Genomic DNA, 18,076 nt, shown 5'->3' with positions numbered 1-18,076 from the left:
ATGCTGGCCCCTGTCTCAGTCCAGGCAAGAGGGCATTCAGCTAGCAGCGGAACCTGGATCTTCATCTTTCTGCCCCTGGAGCCCTGGAGCAAAGGGACTCTCTACATTTCATTCCTGCCAGGAGGTGATGGCCTGCTGCTCCTGTGGCCTCACTCTGGTCATGGATACCTTGACCCTCATGCACTGAGAAGTCAATAATAAAACTCACACAGCATGTGGGTGCCATGCACTGATCCAATCCTACAGATGCCAGACTCCTCCAGGTGTTTCCCAGGCAACAACATCCAGCTTAACTAGATTTCTCTCTCCCAGTTGCATTATTGTCAAGGTGGGATCTTGTCTTCTTGGTCCATGGTTGGGAGTGTTCAGAGGACCACAGATGAAGGCAGGAATCTGAGTGTTTGACTATCAGGAAGGCCCCAGAGGCAGGAGGTCAGGATGCCTTATGAGCAGAGCACGGCCCAGATAACTAGAATTGAACCATCCAAGGGAAGGATGAGGGGTGGGGATATTCGTGGTGACCTGTAACCTTCATGACTCCAACAAAAGGAGACAGGAGAAATGCTGGGCTCTGTGTTTATTTCAGACAAGCCTCCCTGTTTAGGGGGAATGGCCAGGGTGTGCTGGGAAGTGTTTCCTCTCTTCTGAGGGTGGACAGCACATCCCTAAGATGATGGATAAAAGGAGCAGAGTGGTGACCAAGCTCAGTCAGTCAATGGGTTCTCCAGGGAGGGAGGGAGGATTGAAAAGAAAAAGACAATTAGACAACACTGTAGCATGACTCCAGCCAGTCTGAGGCTGAAGCAGGTTTATTTTTTCCCAGTTTGCTTTTATACCACTCTAAGTAACTGCAAATAATAAGATCAGTTCTGGGTTAAGGATCAGACAGGAAAATAAACACAAATAGGGAACAAACAAGGCAATAAACAAAATCCTGTAAACACCTTTCTAAGGGATAATCAGGATGACCAAGATCAAAGGATTGCTCCATGATCCTCAGCTGAACCTGCTCTGAGCTTTGTATTAGCTCAAATATAAATTCTTAATCTGAGCCTATTTCCTGAGCCCTAGCTCAAAGTCAGATTCCTGCCTGAGCTTACATTTTTTTTTTTGTCCTGACCCCATGCCAAATTCCCGCAAAGTTTCTAGAAGCATCCCTAAAAGCTCTCTAAAGAGTGGGCAGGGCCAGCTAAGGACATCCTGAGCTTTAGATGTCACCCACCATTACAGCCTCAATGCAAGTCACAGTTCCTGCTTAGCGCCCCCCCCCCCTGCTCCTCCTGTGAGACAGACATGGCTGAAGGTCACTACTGTGTAGCTTCAAGATCTGTCATCCAAATAACCTCTGTGTGACAATGAATAAGACAATGAAGACCAGGGTCTTGCTGAGGAGTCCACAGACCACAGGAACAAGTACACTGGATATGGAGCTCCTGCAGAGAGAAAAGATTGAATGTCAGAGCATTGGCCACCCATGCTGCAGAATCCAGTGAATTCTTCTCATATTAGAAATTTGTGCAGTGGAGAGCATAGAGCTCAGGTCTGCGAGATGCATGAAAGAGGAAGGTCTAACCCAACATCTTGGCCTTCTCTGTGGAATGAGTGAGGCCCATGTCTAGGGAATGTGGTTTCTGTAGTCAGCATTCTGATCCTCTTCTGGGAACAGTTACTACACCTTTAGCCTCATTTTTCTCATCCAGAAACTAGGAAGAACCCAAGCTCACTGAAAAGCCCACTTTGGATTTGTCATGAATTTAGCAAATGATTCTCCAAGTAGAGAGCAATAGATGTAAGAAAGAGACCGACAGAGGAGAGAGAGCCCTTCTGACCCTGGGCAGATAGGGAAGCAGATGAGGACACATGGACTTGGCATGATAGGACACAGGGACAAAGGAAACGGTGACAATGAACCAGACAAGGGTCACATGTACTATTAATGACATAATTGTGAGGGGGGGCTCTGCAAATTCCATGGCCAGCAGAGTTTCCATCTGCATGAGGCAAGAAGGAAATCTAGATCCACCAAATTCAGTACCTGGTGTTAGTAGAAATTTCTAGGGTCTGATCCAGAGCATCTTATTTTAGGCATACTTAACTATAGCACAATTTAGAAAAAAGAGTTTCCTGACTGTAATTAATTCAATTCTGTGTACACAACAAAGTTTAAATAACATGATTGGCCGTGCGGCGGTGGTGGTGCACGCCTGTAATCCCAGCACTCTGGGAGGCAGAGGCATGTGTATTTCTGAGTTTGAGGCCAGCCTGGTCTACAGAGTGAGTTCCAGGACAGCCAGGGCTACACAGAGAAACCCTGTCTCGAAGACCAAAAAAAAAAAAAAAAAAAAAAAAAAAGAGTAAATAATATGATAACATTGAAACTCTTTTCAAAATATAAATGACATCTTCCATAACGATGGGTTTTATTGGCTGAGAAACAATGCTCAAGATAAAGGCCTCCAGAGAATGACTGAGATAAAGGTAAACATTGGGGTTGGGGAGCTGGCAGTCGGGCAGGTGTGATGTAACCACACAGGTCGTGAGGGCAGAGGTCACCATTCCCATGTTTCTGGCAGAAGACAGACTTTACATCAATTCCTTTGAAGAAACAACAGTACATATTAAACAATGCTGGTTTGCCTCATGCTTATATGTAAGCACAAGGCCCTCATACTCTCTACGTATAAGAACTTAATGGCTAACAAAGCTAGACATGGCTAATGCCCATAATTTCAGCCCTTAGCAGTCTGAGGTGAGAAGATCACAAATCTTCAGCCAGCATGGGTCACAGACTGAGTCTGTTTCTAAGTCAACAAGTAGACTGTAATGGCTTGGTCAATGACCTGCCTACTAACTAAAGCAAAGATGGCTTATTAAATAATCCTATTGCACAGTTACACAGGGCAGTGTAAAGTTCTGTTTGTCTGAATCCAGACTACAATTCTGCTACAACCATGGCTAATGATTAGATATATAGAAATGTAGAAGTGTAGAGGTATAGATATATAGGTTAGATAGATATGGCGATATAGATAGATGTATAGATAGTATATATAGTGTAGGCAGTGGTTCTGATGCTTTGATCTGAAACTTTCTTATGACTCCTGAAGGTCCTGTTCCCCAAATGGTTCTTGATTGATTGATTAATAAAGATGCCAACAGCCAATGGCTAAGCAGAAGAGGCTGGACTTCTAAACCTATCAGGTTCCCAAAGGCAGGGTAGAAGATACAGGAGGAGGAAAGGGAATTCACCTTGCTTCAGGGGGAGAGAGTCATGGGCCTTGTGAGATCTCTGATTGAATAGTGATTGGCAGCTTGGCTAATTGGCCCTGGGGTGCCAGGCAGGAGATTAGAAACACAACTAAGATGAGGGAAGATTTAGAGTGTTGGGCAATGCGTAAAGAGAGGGTAAAGCTAGCCAAGGGGGTGGGTTAAAACTGCCCAGTCACTGAGTGGTAAGGCAGGTTAACAATGAGCAAGTGTGTGTGTGTGTGTGTGTGTGTGTGTGTGTGTGTCTTTTATCCACTGATCCAAAGAAACTAGGGTGGTGTCTGGTAGTGTGGTCCTCTTAGAGCTTAAAGTGGGCTAGTAGAAATTATAAGCTACAATATGGATAAAGCAGTGTAGAGATATAGAAATGATTGATAGATGAGAGATAGATAGATAGATATAGGGGAGGTATCATAGAAAAATCTCTAGGCAATAGAATTGAGCTCAATTAAAGAATTAATCAAAACCATAATCTTGAATGCAGTACATGTAGTCATGCAAATGGTAATAGACTGGGGTAACATGCCCCCATATGGTGACACCCACTCCAGCTCCAAAACTGTCTCCTATCAGGGTGACAATAACCCCAAGGCCACTTGGTAAGTTCAGCAGCTGACAGTGTTGGAGAGGCACCCAATACAGGGATGCTGACTCCTGTCTCTCATCTGTGGTTGCCATAGAACCTTCCCTGGTGCCAGCCTCAGCCCCCAGAGGATCCTGCTGCTGGAAAGGACCAGCTTCTAGCCTTTGCTAACTGCACTGCTTCCCAAGTCTAACCTGCCAGGATTGTGCTGTGTTTCCGGGAGCTCTGAGCTACTGTCACACACTGGGCTCCAGGGCCCTTCCCCTCACAGCAGCTCTTCACCTGTGTCCTTCACAGGCTTTGCACAGACTGTGGGGCCCTGAGGTAACTATGTACCCATGCACTGCTTAGGGCTTCCTCACCCAATGACTGGATGGAGGAATAGATATGCCCCAGGCCTTCTGCCTCTGATAGAAGCAAGTTCAGGTGTTACCCAGACTCCCTTGCAGGACCAAGCCTATGGCACACCTGGGAAACTGTCCCTCTTTATGACCCTTTATTGATTTCCTTCCCTGCCCAGCCTCACTTCCCTAATGACTCTGCCAAGGATTACTTCCTAAAACATTTTCATGATGTAATTATTCCCATGCCCTACCTATGAGGAAGGCCCTGCCATTGGAAGATGGGGCTCCCTGCAATGCCTGCCCATCAACAGGGCAGGGGCTCTGTTCTTCTGTCACCTGAGCAAACAACTTATTGAATCCCAACATTGCTTCTCACAGACAACTGGGATGACTGCTGCTGTCCTGCCTGGACTCTGACTAGCAATAATCAGTATTAGTCAATGACCCCATGCTATAACCACACTGTACACATTTAGAAAGTGGAAGAGGTGCAGGGATAGTCGGAATGTGAGCACAGTGCCTACCTCCTTGATCCTTGAAAAATAAAGGCAAGAAAGAAAAAGTAAGTTCTAGAGAGATGGCTTAGTAGTTAAGAGCACATACTGCTTTTCCAGCAGGCCTGAGTTACATTTCCTAGCAAGCACATTAAGCATCTCACAGGTTCCTGTAACTCTAACTTCACCTGATGCAATGCCTCCTGCAGCCTATTCAGGCAGCTGAACTCAAGTGTACAATACACACACACACACACACACACACACACACTCACACACAGGCATACACTCACACACAGACATAGACACACACCCACACATAGACATATACAATAAAAAAATTAATATTTTACAACAAAAAGAAAGATCAATTCTGATTCTCACTAGATTGCAAATATTATTTAGGACATGAAGGTTGAATAATACCCACTCCATGACAGGCTCTTGAGTTGGTAGCAAGCAAACAACTCAAAGAGGGGGAAATACTATGTCTGCCTCCAAGCCTGGAACTAGAGCCCACACTCACAGAGAAGTGAATGCCATGAACAACCACATCTGCTTTACTAGAAGTATGTTTTTCTTGGTGCTGAGGACAGAACCAGAGCCTTGTGCATCCTTAGCTCATGCTCTGAGATGCACACTCAGCCCTAGAGAGAATGATTTAGTATACTCAACCCAAGATGGCCACCCTGCAGTACTCCTTCCCCATTTCTACATTGTGGATCATCTGCATAATATTTTTAATTGTTTTTAAGATTTTATTTTTTCTTATATATGTATATACTTGTTTGCCTGATATGTTTGTGCACTGTGTAGGTGAAATGTCTGCCCATGAAGGCCAGAAGAGGGTATAGGTACCGGAAATACAGATGATTGTGATATACCATGTGGGAGCTGGGAATCAAACCCAGGTTCTATGGACGAACAGCTAGTGATATTATCCACTGAGTTATCTCTCAGTCCTGAAACTTCTGATATTTAGAAGACAATGTGTATATGTAATAGTATTCAGAGACACATAAATGCTCAAAAAAATCTCTCATAGAAATTTTGTAGGGATAAAAGCTTTTAAAAATCAGCCTGGCATTAGTGGCAGAGGCAGTTTGGTCTCTGTGAGTTTGAGGCCAGCCTGGTCTACAGAATGAGTTAGACAGCCAAGGCTACACAGAAAAGTCCTGTCTTGAAAAACAATAACGACACAATTAGAAGACCAAACCTAAGGATTATAGGTATAGATGAGAGTGAAGATTTACAAATAAAAGGACCAGCAAATATCTTCAACAAAATTATGGAAGAAAACTTCCCTAACCTAAAGAGAGAATTGCCCATGAACATACAAGAAGCCCACAGAACTCCAAACAGACTGGACCAGAACAGAAATACCTCCCGTCACATAATAATCAAAATCCCAAATGTACTAACCAAAGAAAGAATATTAAAGGCAGTAAGAGAAAAAGGCCAAGTAACATATAAAGGAAGACTGATTAGAATTTCACCAGACTTCTCACCAGAGACCATGAAAGCTAGAAGATCCTGGGCAGATCTCATGCAGACTCTAAGAGAACACAAATGCCAGCCAAGATTACTATACCAAGCAAAACTCTCAATCACCATAGATGGAGAAAACATTTATTCCATGATAAAACCAAATTTGTACAATATCTTTCCACAAACCCAGCCCTACAAAGGATAATAGGTGGAAAACACCAATACAAGGAGGGAAACTACACCCTGGAAAAAGCAAGATAGTAAACTTCTTTCATCAAGCCCAAAAGAAGATAAACACTCAAATATAAAAATAACATTAAAATAACAGGAAGTAATAATCACTACTCCTTAATATCTCTTTACATTAATGGACTTAATTCCCCAATAAAAAGACATAGACTAACAGACTGGATACATAAACAGGACCCTATATTTTGCTGCTTACAGGAAACACACCTCAGGGCCAAAGACAAACACTACCTCAGAGTAAAAGGCTGGAAAACAATTTTACAAGCAAATGGTCTCAGGAAACAAGCCGTAGTAGATAAAATTGACCTTCAACCTAAAGTCATCAAAAGAGACAGTGAAGGACACTTCTTACTGGTCAAAGGAAAAGTCCACCAAGAATAACTCCATTCTGAACATCTATGCTCCAAATACAAGGGCACCCTCATTTGTAAAAGAAACTTTACTAAAGCTCAAAGCACACATTGTACCTAACACAATAATTGTGGGCGACTTCAACACTCCACTCTCCTCAATGGACAGATCAAGAAAACAGAAACTAAACGGGGACACAGTAAAACTAATTGAAGCATTGGACCAATCGGATTTAACAGATATATAGAGAACATTTCATCCTAAAGCAAAAGAATATACCTTTTTCTCAGCACCTCATGGTACCTTCTCCAAAATCGACCATATAATTGGTCACAAGACAGACCTCAACCAATATAAGAAGATCAAAATAATCCCATGCCTCCTATCAGATCACTATGGAATAAGAGTGATCTTCAATAGCAACAAAAACATCAGAAAGCCCACATACATATGGAGGCTGAACAACACTCTACTCGATGATACCTTGGCCAAAGAAGAAATAAGAAATAAGTCAAAGACTTTTTAGAATTTAATGAAAATGAAGGCACAACATAACCAAATTTATGAGACACAATGAAAGCAGTGCTAAGAGGAAAACTCATTGCCCTGAGTACCTCCAAAAAGAAACTGGAGAGAGCATACAGTAGCAGCTTAACGGCACAGTAGCACCTGAAAGCACTGGAACAAAAAGCAGCTAATTCACCCAGGAGGAGTAGATGACAGGAAATCATCAAACTCAGGGCTGAAATCAATCAAGTAGAAACAAAGAGAACCATACAAAGAATCAACAAAACCAGGAACTGGTTCTTTGAGAAAATCAACAAGATAGATAACCCTTAGCAAGACAAGCCAAAAGGCACAGAGACAGTACCCAAATTAACAAAATTAGAAATGAAAAGGGAGATATAACAACAGAAATGGAGGAAATTAAAAAAATCATCAGATCCTACTACAAAAGTCTATACTCAACACAACTGGTAAATCTGGAGGAAATGGACAATTTCCTAGACAGATGCCTAATCCCAAAATTAAATCAGGATCAAATAGATCAACTAAACAGTCCCATAACCCCTAAAGAAATGAAAGGAGTCATAGAATGTGTTCCAAACCACAAAAAGCACAGGACCAGATGGTGTTAGTGCAGAATTCTATCAGACCTTCAAAGAAGACCTAACACCAATACTCTTCAAATTATTCCACAAAATAGAAACAGAAGGAACACTACCCAACTCGTTCTATGACGCCACAAACCACAAAAAGATCCCAAAACCACACAAAGATCCAACAAAGAAGGAGAACTTCAGGCCAATATCCCTTATGAATATCGACGCAAAAATGCTCAATAAAATTCTTGCCAATCGAATCCAAGAACACATCCAAAGATTATCCACCATGATCAAGTAGGCTTCATTCCAGGGATGCCGGGATGGTTTAATATATGGAAATCCATAAATGCTATCCACTACATAAACAAACTCAAAGAAAAAAACACATGGTCATTTCATTGGATGCTGAAAAAGCACTTGACAAAATTCAGCATCCTTTCATGCTAAAAGACTTGGAAAGAACAGGAATTCAAGGCCCATACCTAAACATGGTAAAAGCAATATATAGCAAACCGGTAGCCAACATCAAACTAAATGGAGAGAAACTTGAAACAATCCCACTAAAATCAGGGACTAGACAAGGCTGCCCCCTCTCTCCATATCTTTTTAATATAGTACTTGAAGTTCTAGATAGAGCAATTAGACAATATAAGGTCAAAGGGATACAAATTGGAAAGGAAGAAGTCAAACTATCACTATTTGCAGATGATATGACGGTATACTTAAGTGACCCAAAAAACTCTACCAGAGAACTCCTACAGCTGATAAACAACTTCAGCAAAGTGGCTGGTTGTAAAGTCAACTTAAGCAAACCAGTAGCCTTCCTATACTCAAAGGATAAGCAGGCTGAGAAAGAAGTTAGGGAAATGGTATCCTTCACAATAGCCACAAACAATATAAAGTATCTTGGGGTGACTCTAACCAAATAAGTGAGAGATCTGTATGAGAAGAACTTCAGGTCTCTGAAGAAGGAAGTTGAAGAAGACCTCAGAAAATGGAAAAATCTTCCTTGCTCATGGATTGGCAGGATTAATATAATAAAAATGGCCATCTTACCAAAAGCAATCTACAAATTCAATGAAATCCCCATCAAAATCCCAACTCAGTTCTTCATAGTTAGAAAGAACAATTCTCAAATTCATCTGGAATAACAAAAAAACCAGGATAGCTAAAACTATTCTCAACAGTAAAAGAACTTCTGGGGGAATCAGTATCCCTGACCTCAAGTAGTACTATAGAGCAATTGTGTTAAAAACTGCATGGTATTGGTACAATGACAGGCAGGTAGATCGATGAAATAGGACCCAGAAATGAACCCACACACTTATGGTCACTTGATCTTTGATAAAGGAGCTGAAAGCATCCAGTGGAAAAAAGATAGCCTTTTCAACAAATGGTGCTGGCTCAACTGGAGGTCAGCTTGTAGAAGAATGTGAATTGATCCATTCTTATCTCCTTGTACTAAGCTCAACTCCAAGTGGATCAAGGACCTACACATAAAACCAGACATACTGAAACTAATAGAAAAGAAACTGGGGAAGACCCTTGAGGACATGGGCACAGGGGAAAAGTTACTGAATAGAACACCAATAGCTTATGCTCTAAGATCAAGAATTGACAAATGGGACCTCATTAAATTACAAAGTTTCTGTAAGGCAAAGGACACTGTGAAGCAGACAAAATGGCAACCAACAAATTGGGAAAGGATCTTCACCAACCCTACATCCAACAGAGGGTTAATATCCAATATATACAAAGAACTCAAGAAGTTAGATGCCAGAGAGCCAAATAACCCTATTAAAAATGGAGTACAGGGGCTGGAGAGATGGCTCAGCGGGTAAGAACACTAACTGCTCTTCCGAAGGTCCTGAGTTCAAATCCCAGCAACCACATGGTGGCTCACAACCATCCGTAATGAAGTCAGATGCCCTCTCTGGTGTGTCTGAAGACAGCTACAGTGTACTTACATATAACAATAAATAAATAAAAAATGGAGTACAGAGCTAAACCACAAATTTTCACATGAAGAACTTCGAATGGTTGAGAAGCACCTTAAAAATTTTTCAAAATCATTAGTCATTAGGGAAATGCAAATCAAAACAACCCTGTGATTTCACCTTACACCAGTTAGAATGGCTAACATTAAAAACTCAGGAGATTGCCGGGCGGTGGTGGTGCACGCCTTTAATCCCAGCACTTGGGAAGCAGAGGCAGGTGGATTTCTGAGTTCGAGGCCAGCCTGGTCTACAGAGTGAATTCCAGGACAGCCAGGGCTACACAGAGAAACCCTGTCTCAAAAAAAAAAAAAACAAACAAACAAACAAAAAAAAACCTCAGGAGACAGTAGGTGTCAGCGAGGATGTGGAGAAAGACGAACACTCCTCCAGTGCTGGTGGGAATGCAAGTTGGTACAATCACTCTGGAAATCAGTCTGGCTGTTCCTCAGAAAACTGAGCATAACAATTCTGGAAGATCCTGCAATACCACTCCTGGGCATATACCCAGAGGATTCCCCACTGTGCAATAAGGACACATGCTCCACTATGTTCATATCAGCCCTATTTATAATAGCCAGAAGCTGGAAAGAACCCATATGTCCCTCAATGGAGGAATGGATACAGAAAATGTGGTATATTTACACAATGGAATACTACTCAGCAATTAAAAAGAATGAATTCATGAAATTCTTACGCAAATGGTTGGATCTGGAAAATACCATCCTCAGTGAGGTAACCCAATCACAAATGGACACACATGGAATACAGTCACTGATAAGTGGATATTAGCTCAGAAACTCTGAATACCCAAGACACATATCAAATGACTCTCAAGAAGAAGGAAGGAGAGGTCTCTGGTCCTGAAAATGCTTGTTCCAGCATTGCAGGGGAGTATCAGGACAGAGAAGTAGGAGGGGGTTGATAGGAGAATGGGCAGAGGGAAGAGGCTTAGGGAACTTATGGGGAGGGGGGTAACTGGGAAAGGGAAAATCATTTGGAATGTAAACATAGAATATAGAAAATTAAAAAACATAATAAAAAAAGAAAAACAATAACGACAACATAAGATTCTGAAATGAAAACAGCTAAGACTAGTCAGATTACTGTGCCCCTATGATTTTTCTGATTGATAGAAACGTGTATTTATTGAAATTATGATTCATGATTCTGAGGTGTAGGGAGTAATGCTTAAGGATGATAATGTATGTATGTATGTATGTATGTATGTATGTATGTATGTATTTTAGATAATGTCACTCTATATAGCTCTGGCTGTCCTGAGGCTCACACTAGACTGGCTTCAAACTGATATCCTCCTGAATATCTTGTCCCTGTCTCTCCCCTTAACCGCCAAGTGGTGGGATTAAAGGCATGCATACACATGTGCCTTAGCAGGGAATATGATGTATGTGTGTAATTAGAACTGGTACCAGGCTAAGGCATGTATGATTAAAGATACCCAATGTGGCTATGGGCTGGGCCAGATTAGATCGAGCAGAACAGTAAGGACTTTTTCCACTATTGACACAACATTTAAATGAAAGCACATTCTAAAATGTATCAACATTCATTAGTAAGTAGTAGTTAGTAACTACAAGGAGGGACGTGTGTGCTAAGGTGGTGGCCCTTAACTTGGCCTGCTGCTGCAGTCTACATCAGTACTGGTCACATGAGTGACACTGTTAGGAAGTGACAGAGAGGTCAAAGGCAGGGATCAGTTGGAGGCCTGGGCCTTTGGGGCGATCCTCAATCCATCCGTCTACTTCTGTTCCTGTGTCTATTGTCCATCCATAGATCCTTTTCTTCATGTTGTAGTTTAGTCATCACGTATCCGTCCAGTCAGTCACCCATGTACACAAATATTTATTCATGCATGAGTTCAATCATTCCCCCATTCACCATCCACCATGTATCCATCCCCAAAGGAATAATGCAACCATAGCCTGTTCCCCTTCCTCTTCACTTTTCTCAAGGTCATGACCACGGAGGGAATATCTTTGTCATAGGCTGCCACCATGGTACACTTTCTCAACACAGATCTAAAGCAAGTCACTGAAACTTCTAGAACTTGGAGACACAGTGCTCCAATTTTAAACCTATTGTCTTGGGCATTCGATCCAAAAATGGAAAGGTGACAGACATAAGCATGCGGAAGAATCTCCTGAAAAATCTTATTTTACAATATCCTGAAACCAGGGCCTCTGGCTAGTTTGATCCCTAGCACTGCAAAAAGAAAAATAATGCTGAGTCTAGCACCATTTCCTTAAATTGGCATTCTTTCAGTCTATGGTAGTGTTCTCCTTCAGTCTATGGTAGTGTGCTCCTTCAGTTATTGGTAGGTGCTCCTTCAGTGTATGGGAGGATGCTCCTGCAGTCTGTGGGAGGGTGCTACCACCAGTATTAAAATCAAACAAAACAAACAGTTAAGTAAAGTCAAACAGAATGAATGAGCAATACTAGAGATGGTCATAGCACAATTCCTGGGGACGCAGGCTCTGTTCTTCTGATATCCCAACAGTATCCCTAGGAATTGTTGCATCACGGGGTCCCTGGCTTGCCCAATGTTACATACACAGCTAGTCTACCTGACATGAGAATCCATCCTGCCTCTGGGTTGGTAGGACTAATTGCCTTCATCAAATAAGCCATTTCCATCCTCCTCCTACTCTGAGGTGCAAGAAAACATGGAAAGTGAGCCGAAGAGGACAGGAGCCATGTATGCAGCCTGTCACCACCTCCCTTTCTGAAAATTTCCACCCAAACTGAGAGGATACTCACATCTGATCCTGCTCCAACACCCCACATCCTCATCCCTACATCCTTTCAACACAAGGGCAAAGAAATGGAGGGTGTCCAAACCAGGAACCAAGAAAACCTACCTCGCAGCATCTGTCTCATTTATGATGGTGACTTCAGGATCAGGAGAGGAAGCAACAACTGTGGGCTTGTGTAGGGATCGGGTCGAAGTTGTGTGACTGGGCGAGTGTTTTGTGGTAATAAGGATGGGAAGGTCAGACAGCCTTGTAGTAGGAATGATATGAGTGGCCATATTCGAAGAACCTGCAAGGAAACTCAGGAGGCAGATAGATGAATGGATGGATAGTGGATGGATGAATGGAGGGAGGGAGAGATAGAGGGATAGATGTAGAGAGGGACAAATGTCTGTCTGTTGTATGTAGAGATGGAGGGATGAATGGATGGATGGATTGATAGACAGACAGATGAGTAGGGGAAGAGAAATGGAGCTGAGGAAGGAAATGAACACGGGCATCCAGAGGCAGTACAAAATAATGGGAGGAGAAAAGTAGGAAGGGTGGAAAGAGGCATGGAGAAACAGTTCTCAGGTCATTTGAGTTGTGGGAATTCTCTCACCTTCTGCTTCTCATGCTATACCTGCCCCATCCTCTCCCTGACACTGTTCCCACTACCTGTGTAAGTCATATCACCCTCAAGTTGTCCTTTAATGGTATATTGATAATGAGCCCAGTCTTGGGCTTGGAGCAGACTCTTCTGGTTCTAGGAAGGTAGGCCTGTTCCTTTCCTCTCTGTGGTCCCTGACACATCCAAGGTTACTCTCTGGGACTGTTGAGCCCATCAAGGGACCAGCTCTTCCTTAAAGAATTTAGAAATTCATAAAGGAAATTTGCAAGTGCATTGGTCCCTACAGAAGTGAGCCTAGAGCTTGTTCCTCATAAGCAAGTGTCACTTCAGGTCCACTGAGGCAGGGTCTGGATTTGAAAGAAGGTCTTCAAGTGGTTCATGCCCTCAGCAAGGCCTGAGATGCAGTTTGGAAGCCCATGGGAGGGTCACCAATGGCATCGTGGGAGGAGGAGGGTAGATTTCAAGAGGCTTCCTAAGAATGTAACTTCTAAGTGGAGATTTGGGAAATGGAACCTCACTATCTACCAAGTCTACTGTTCAGCTTTTACTGAACTGTGCTACCCAAGTGGAATCCATGTATAGGACCCCCTCTTACTACTGGCCTGCAATGGACCTCAGATGAAGATTGTGAGGATTATGGGAGAAAGCCAGGCTGCTGGAACCCCTGGCCTCCAACGCATCCTTACCTGACGTAAGTCTCTCTACACACCCACAGCTTGTACTCTGTAAGCCTGAAGGGATTGCTGAGGTATGTAAGAATTGGTTTCCCTCAGAGCTCAGTTAAATATGAGTCTTGTTTTGTTTTTTAATTGCAAGAGTCATATGATGTGTGGGCCACAGAACCTAAAACTCTGTAAATGATCCTGGTGTGCATGCACAAAAATTGTCATGTGCGTGTGGATACACACGCGTGAGGGTGTATATGTCTGTAGAGGCTAGCTATCAGCCTCAGGTGTCATCCTTCAGGGTACCTTACTTTTTGAGGCTGTGTGTCTCACCTTTCTCTTGAAATTTACTGATTCAGCTAAGCTGGCTGGCCAGTGCGCCACAAGGGGCTATTATTAATGTAGGCCATGACTACAGGCTTTTTAATGTTAGTGCTGAGGGTAGAACTCACATGTGCATGGCAGGCTCTGCCCCATCTGAGCTGTCTCCCCACCCTACCTGTACTGCACTTGACCATGCCACACACTTTTGACATCTGTCTAAGGGCTTCCATTGCTGTGAAGAGACCATGACCATGGAAACTCTTAATAAAAGAAAACAACGAATTGGGGCTGCTTACAGTTCAGAGGTTTAGTCCAGGATCATCATGGAGGGAATCACAGGTAGACATGGTGCTGGAGAAAATAGTGAGAGTTCTACATCTGGATCTGGAGGCATCAGGAAGAGAGAGCCACCCTGGACTTACTAAGCATCTGAAATCTCAAAGCCCTCTTTCAGTGACTTAAACTTCCTCCAAAAAGGTCACACCTCCTACCAGTGCCATTCTGTAGGAACTTATAGGGACCACTTTCATTCAAACCACCATAATACCTAAGGGCTCTCCTACATGGAATGGACCTAGGGTCAAAGCTTGAATGGAACTGACCTTCAAGTACCCACTTGACCAAATGTCTAGGCAGCATGGAGAGGGCTCTGTTGAGGCTCTGAGCATCATAAACAAATGCAAGAAGCCTGGCACCTCTGCAGTTTTCAGAATGAGCTATGAAGTGGATTGGGGACCAGAGGAGGTCCTAGGACCGCCATCCCAACACTCACAGGTTCTCACTCATTAAAGGTGGATCCAGGATGAGGACTCACATCTCTCACCCCTGAGCCTTCCTCACAGTCTCTCTGACTCCTCTGTCACCTTGCTCAGTGACTGCCTCCATCTGCTCTGGGGTCTCTGTGTGCTGGAGCCCACTGTCCCTGGAGAGGGTTCTGATGGACTTACAGGTAAGGGACAGTCAGGAAGGGAAGGCTGTGAATGCTTGAGGGAACTTTAAGATTCTTCCAATGGTATCAGTGGGATAGCTCAGCAGACGAAGGCTCTTGCTGCCAAGCCTGATGACCTAAATTCAGCCCACATGGTAGAAGGAGAGAACCGAGTCCTGAAAGAACATTTGCCAGTCCACCATAGCATGAGCATGCACACACATACAATTATAATGGAAGATTTCTGTTGGCAACAGCAGCAAAAGTCTTCAAAGAAACTGGTTCTTACCAGTTTCTACCCAGAGGCCAGCAAGCCTGGGTCCTAGGGTTGGCCCCAAACTTAATGAGCTGATGGCCTTGGGGGAGGGGTCTTTCTTTGTGCCTCAGTTTTCAGCTACTAGAGCAGGTGTTCTAAAACTTCCTAATGCTGTGGGCCTTTAATACAGTTCTTCATGTTGTTGTGAACCTCAGTGATAAAGATATTTCATTGCTACTCCCTAATTATAATTTTGCTACTATTATGAATCATAATGTAAATATCTGAGACCCTTGTAGGGCTCTCAACCCAGAGGTTGAGAACCTCTCTACTAGAGGAAGCAGTTTCTTGAGTCCTCTCCAACTCTAGATTCTTGTGACTCAGGAAAACTGAGAGCCACATAGAAGGGAGAAGCTCACCTTCTGACACCACCAGGTGGATAGTTCTGAGAATAATGTTGTTGCCAGAATTTCCAATGAGCCCACAGTGATAGATGCCTGAGTCACTCATCTTGAGCTCAGTCATGGTGACAGTGAAGGAGTTGTACAAATAAGAGCGCTGGATGGAAAATCTTAGCTTCTTGGCACCTGTGCTGTCACGCCGGACTGGGGGTTGACAATGGCCTTGTAATGTTTTCTTACACCAGATTACCTCACTGGAGCGGTAGCTGGGATGATACCAGCATGTCACAGAAACAGTCTTGCCCTCCTGAGTTCCCAGTATATCTGGGTCCTGTGACCAGGATCCTGGGAAGACAAACTTCATGTCAGAGAGCCCGTCCCCTGCAGCAGCAGGAGGAAATGGGTTCCCTTCTCAGGGAGAGACCCTCTTTGTGTCCATGCTCAGAATTTGCTTTCAGCCAGCAGCTGGTCACAGGCCTCATGTATTCTGCTTTCCCAAGCACAGAGCCCCATTGTGTACACCTTGTGCCCCCTGCCCTCTCCTCAGCCTGGTTCCTTCCCTCTGTTCTTGTCCCCTCTCCTCACCTGAGGCCAGGAGCAGCAGCACCACTGGGTAGAGCAGGTATGTGGCCTCCCAGGCCATCAGTCAGTCCTCCTCCTGAGCTGGGATGGGGAGCAAGAAAGGAGGGGTGCTCTGAAGAGAGGAGAGCAGTCCTGGGCAGGACTCAGGAGCCACCACAACCAGTCCTGCAGGAACTGCTGAGGAAGGCAGAGACCTCTGTGGACAAGAGGCAAGGCCTTGTGGTCCTGTGGATCCTCCAGCTACAGGCTGTGAGTGTAGGCCCTGCACTGAACTAGATAAAGGCTCTCAGAGACTGATCTCCTGCCTCCTAAGGCCAGGGCTGAGGTCTGAGGAAGTCCCAGAAGACAGTGAAGTAAGAGACTGCTCATTTCTCCTCCCCTGCCAATTCTCCCACTTCCTCTTTGGCTTAAAGTCTGCATTCAGCACCCAAAATATACCCACTGATGGTGGGTGACAGAATTAGAGGCCCTTCGGAGACCTCACTGGAACTCCAAGCCCAGCTCGCTTTCCGGTCCGACCCTTCCCACCAGCCCACCTGTCCCATGTGGAGGAAAGGCCATGAGAGGAAAGGAGAAGGACATTATTCTCAGGAACAGAAGAGCAAGGGGGCAGCAGGAGCCTGGTCAGGGTGGGGGATGGGAAAGCTGGGCATGAAGGAAGACTTCAGAATGAGGGAAGGGAAAGGGGAGCCCCAGCCCTGTGTTACCTCCACATACCCAGGTTCCCAACGCACTACACTCACAGCTAAGAATTTGATGTATCCATCACATTATTAAAAATGACTGTCACATATCAGGGAGATGCTTCAGCAGGTAAGGACACTTGCTACTAAGACTGAGAACCTGTGTTTAGCCCCATGACCCACAGGCTGGAAGGGGAGACCCAATTCCCAACAGTTGTGTGCTTGATTCCACCTAGGGAAAAATGTAAAGTAAGTAAATCTACCTGTCATTCCATGAGCTATGAAATATCAATAGCTACAGGCCATTCACAGTTATCAGATAGGTAAGGACAAAACCAGGCATGATGGTGCCTGACTATCACCCTAGAACTTGGGAGGCAGAGGCAGGAGGATGGGGAGGTCAAGTTTAACCTTGGCTACAGAGAAAGTTCATTCAGGGCTACATGAGGCCCGGTCTCACAATAAACAAATAAATAAAAATAAAATTTAATAACTTATAACAATGAGGAAACCTTTAAATACAATGCAGTGTTTCAGGTAGGATGCCAGGGAGCGAGGGCTGATCCAGATTGGCACAGGACTTGTGACAGGAAGGACGGGACAGAGGAGTGGGCAGTGGTGCAGGCACCGAGGAAGCGCAGGTCACTATGTGAGGAGGGCAAGCCTTTGGTCAATTTGGCAAAGGCACGCCAAGCCTTTAGATGCCACTGTCAATCAGCCAGTGGCAAGGCAGGTGTCTGGGGGGAGTTGGGCATTGGCAAGATGACATTCTGTAGCTGAAGGGCTAGCTGAGGTGACTCCTCACCACTCCCAGCATGAAGTAGGAAGTGCGAGGATGCTGAGGGCAGACTTGGCTGCATCCTGCCCAGCAAGCAGAGCAAGGCATGCATTCTGCAGCCACTGTGTAAACTCTATGGGAGAGTGCACAGTTGTGGCCACAGGGTCACTTCACCTGCTGCTTGTACACAAACAACCAG

General features: G+C 44.2%; 2 protein-coding genes across 3 annotated transcripts in view; both read right to left on the bottom strand.

The window, feature by feature from the left end:
- LOC127692177 (triggering receptor expressed on myeloid cells 1-like) overlaps nt 1–16,743 on the bottom strand; it is a 78,546-nt gene extending 61,803 nt beyond the window's left edge. The window contains exon 1 of the mRNA XM_052192270.1: nt 16,611–16,743. The gene's annotated coding sequence lies outside the window, so the exon portion shown is untranslated. The remainder of the gene's footprint in view (nt 1–16,610) is intronic.
- LOC127692176 (triggering receptor expressed on myeloid cells 1-like) lies at nt 772–16,611 on the bottom strand. 2 transcript variants are annotated; one of them, XM_052192268.1, is made up of 4 exons: nt 16,420–16,611; nt 15,853–16,179; nt 12,759–12,939; nt 772–1,433 (listed from the first exon to the last, which is right to left on the bottom strand). In XM_052192268.1, the coding sequence occupies exons 1-4, from the start codon at nt 16,475–16,477 to the stop codon at nt 1,331–1,333; spliced, it is 669 nt and encodes a 222-aa protein (XP_052048228.1). In that variant the 5' UTR covers nt 16,478–16,611; the 3' UTR covers nt 772–1,330. The 2 variants fall into 2 exon arrangements, with proteins under 2 accessions (XP_052048228.1, XP_052048229.1); XM_052192269.1 differs by lacking the exon at nt 12,759–12,939.
- Nucleotides 16,744–18,076: the final 1,333 nt, after the last annotated feature.

This window comes from Apodemus sylvaticus, chromosome 9, assembly GCF_947179515.1.
Source record: "Apodemus sylvaticus chromosome 9, mApoSyl1.1, whole genome shotgun sequence".
NCBI classification, from domain to species: Eukaryota; Metazoa; Chordata; class Mammalia; order Rodentia; family Muridae; genus Apodemus; species Apodemus sylvaticus.
Note: the sequence above shows the minus strand (reverse complement) of the source record. Positions and strands in the feature narration are given on the sequence as shown.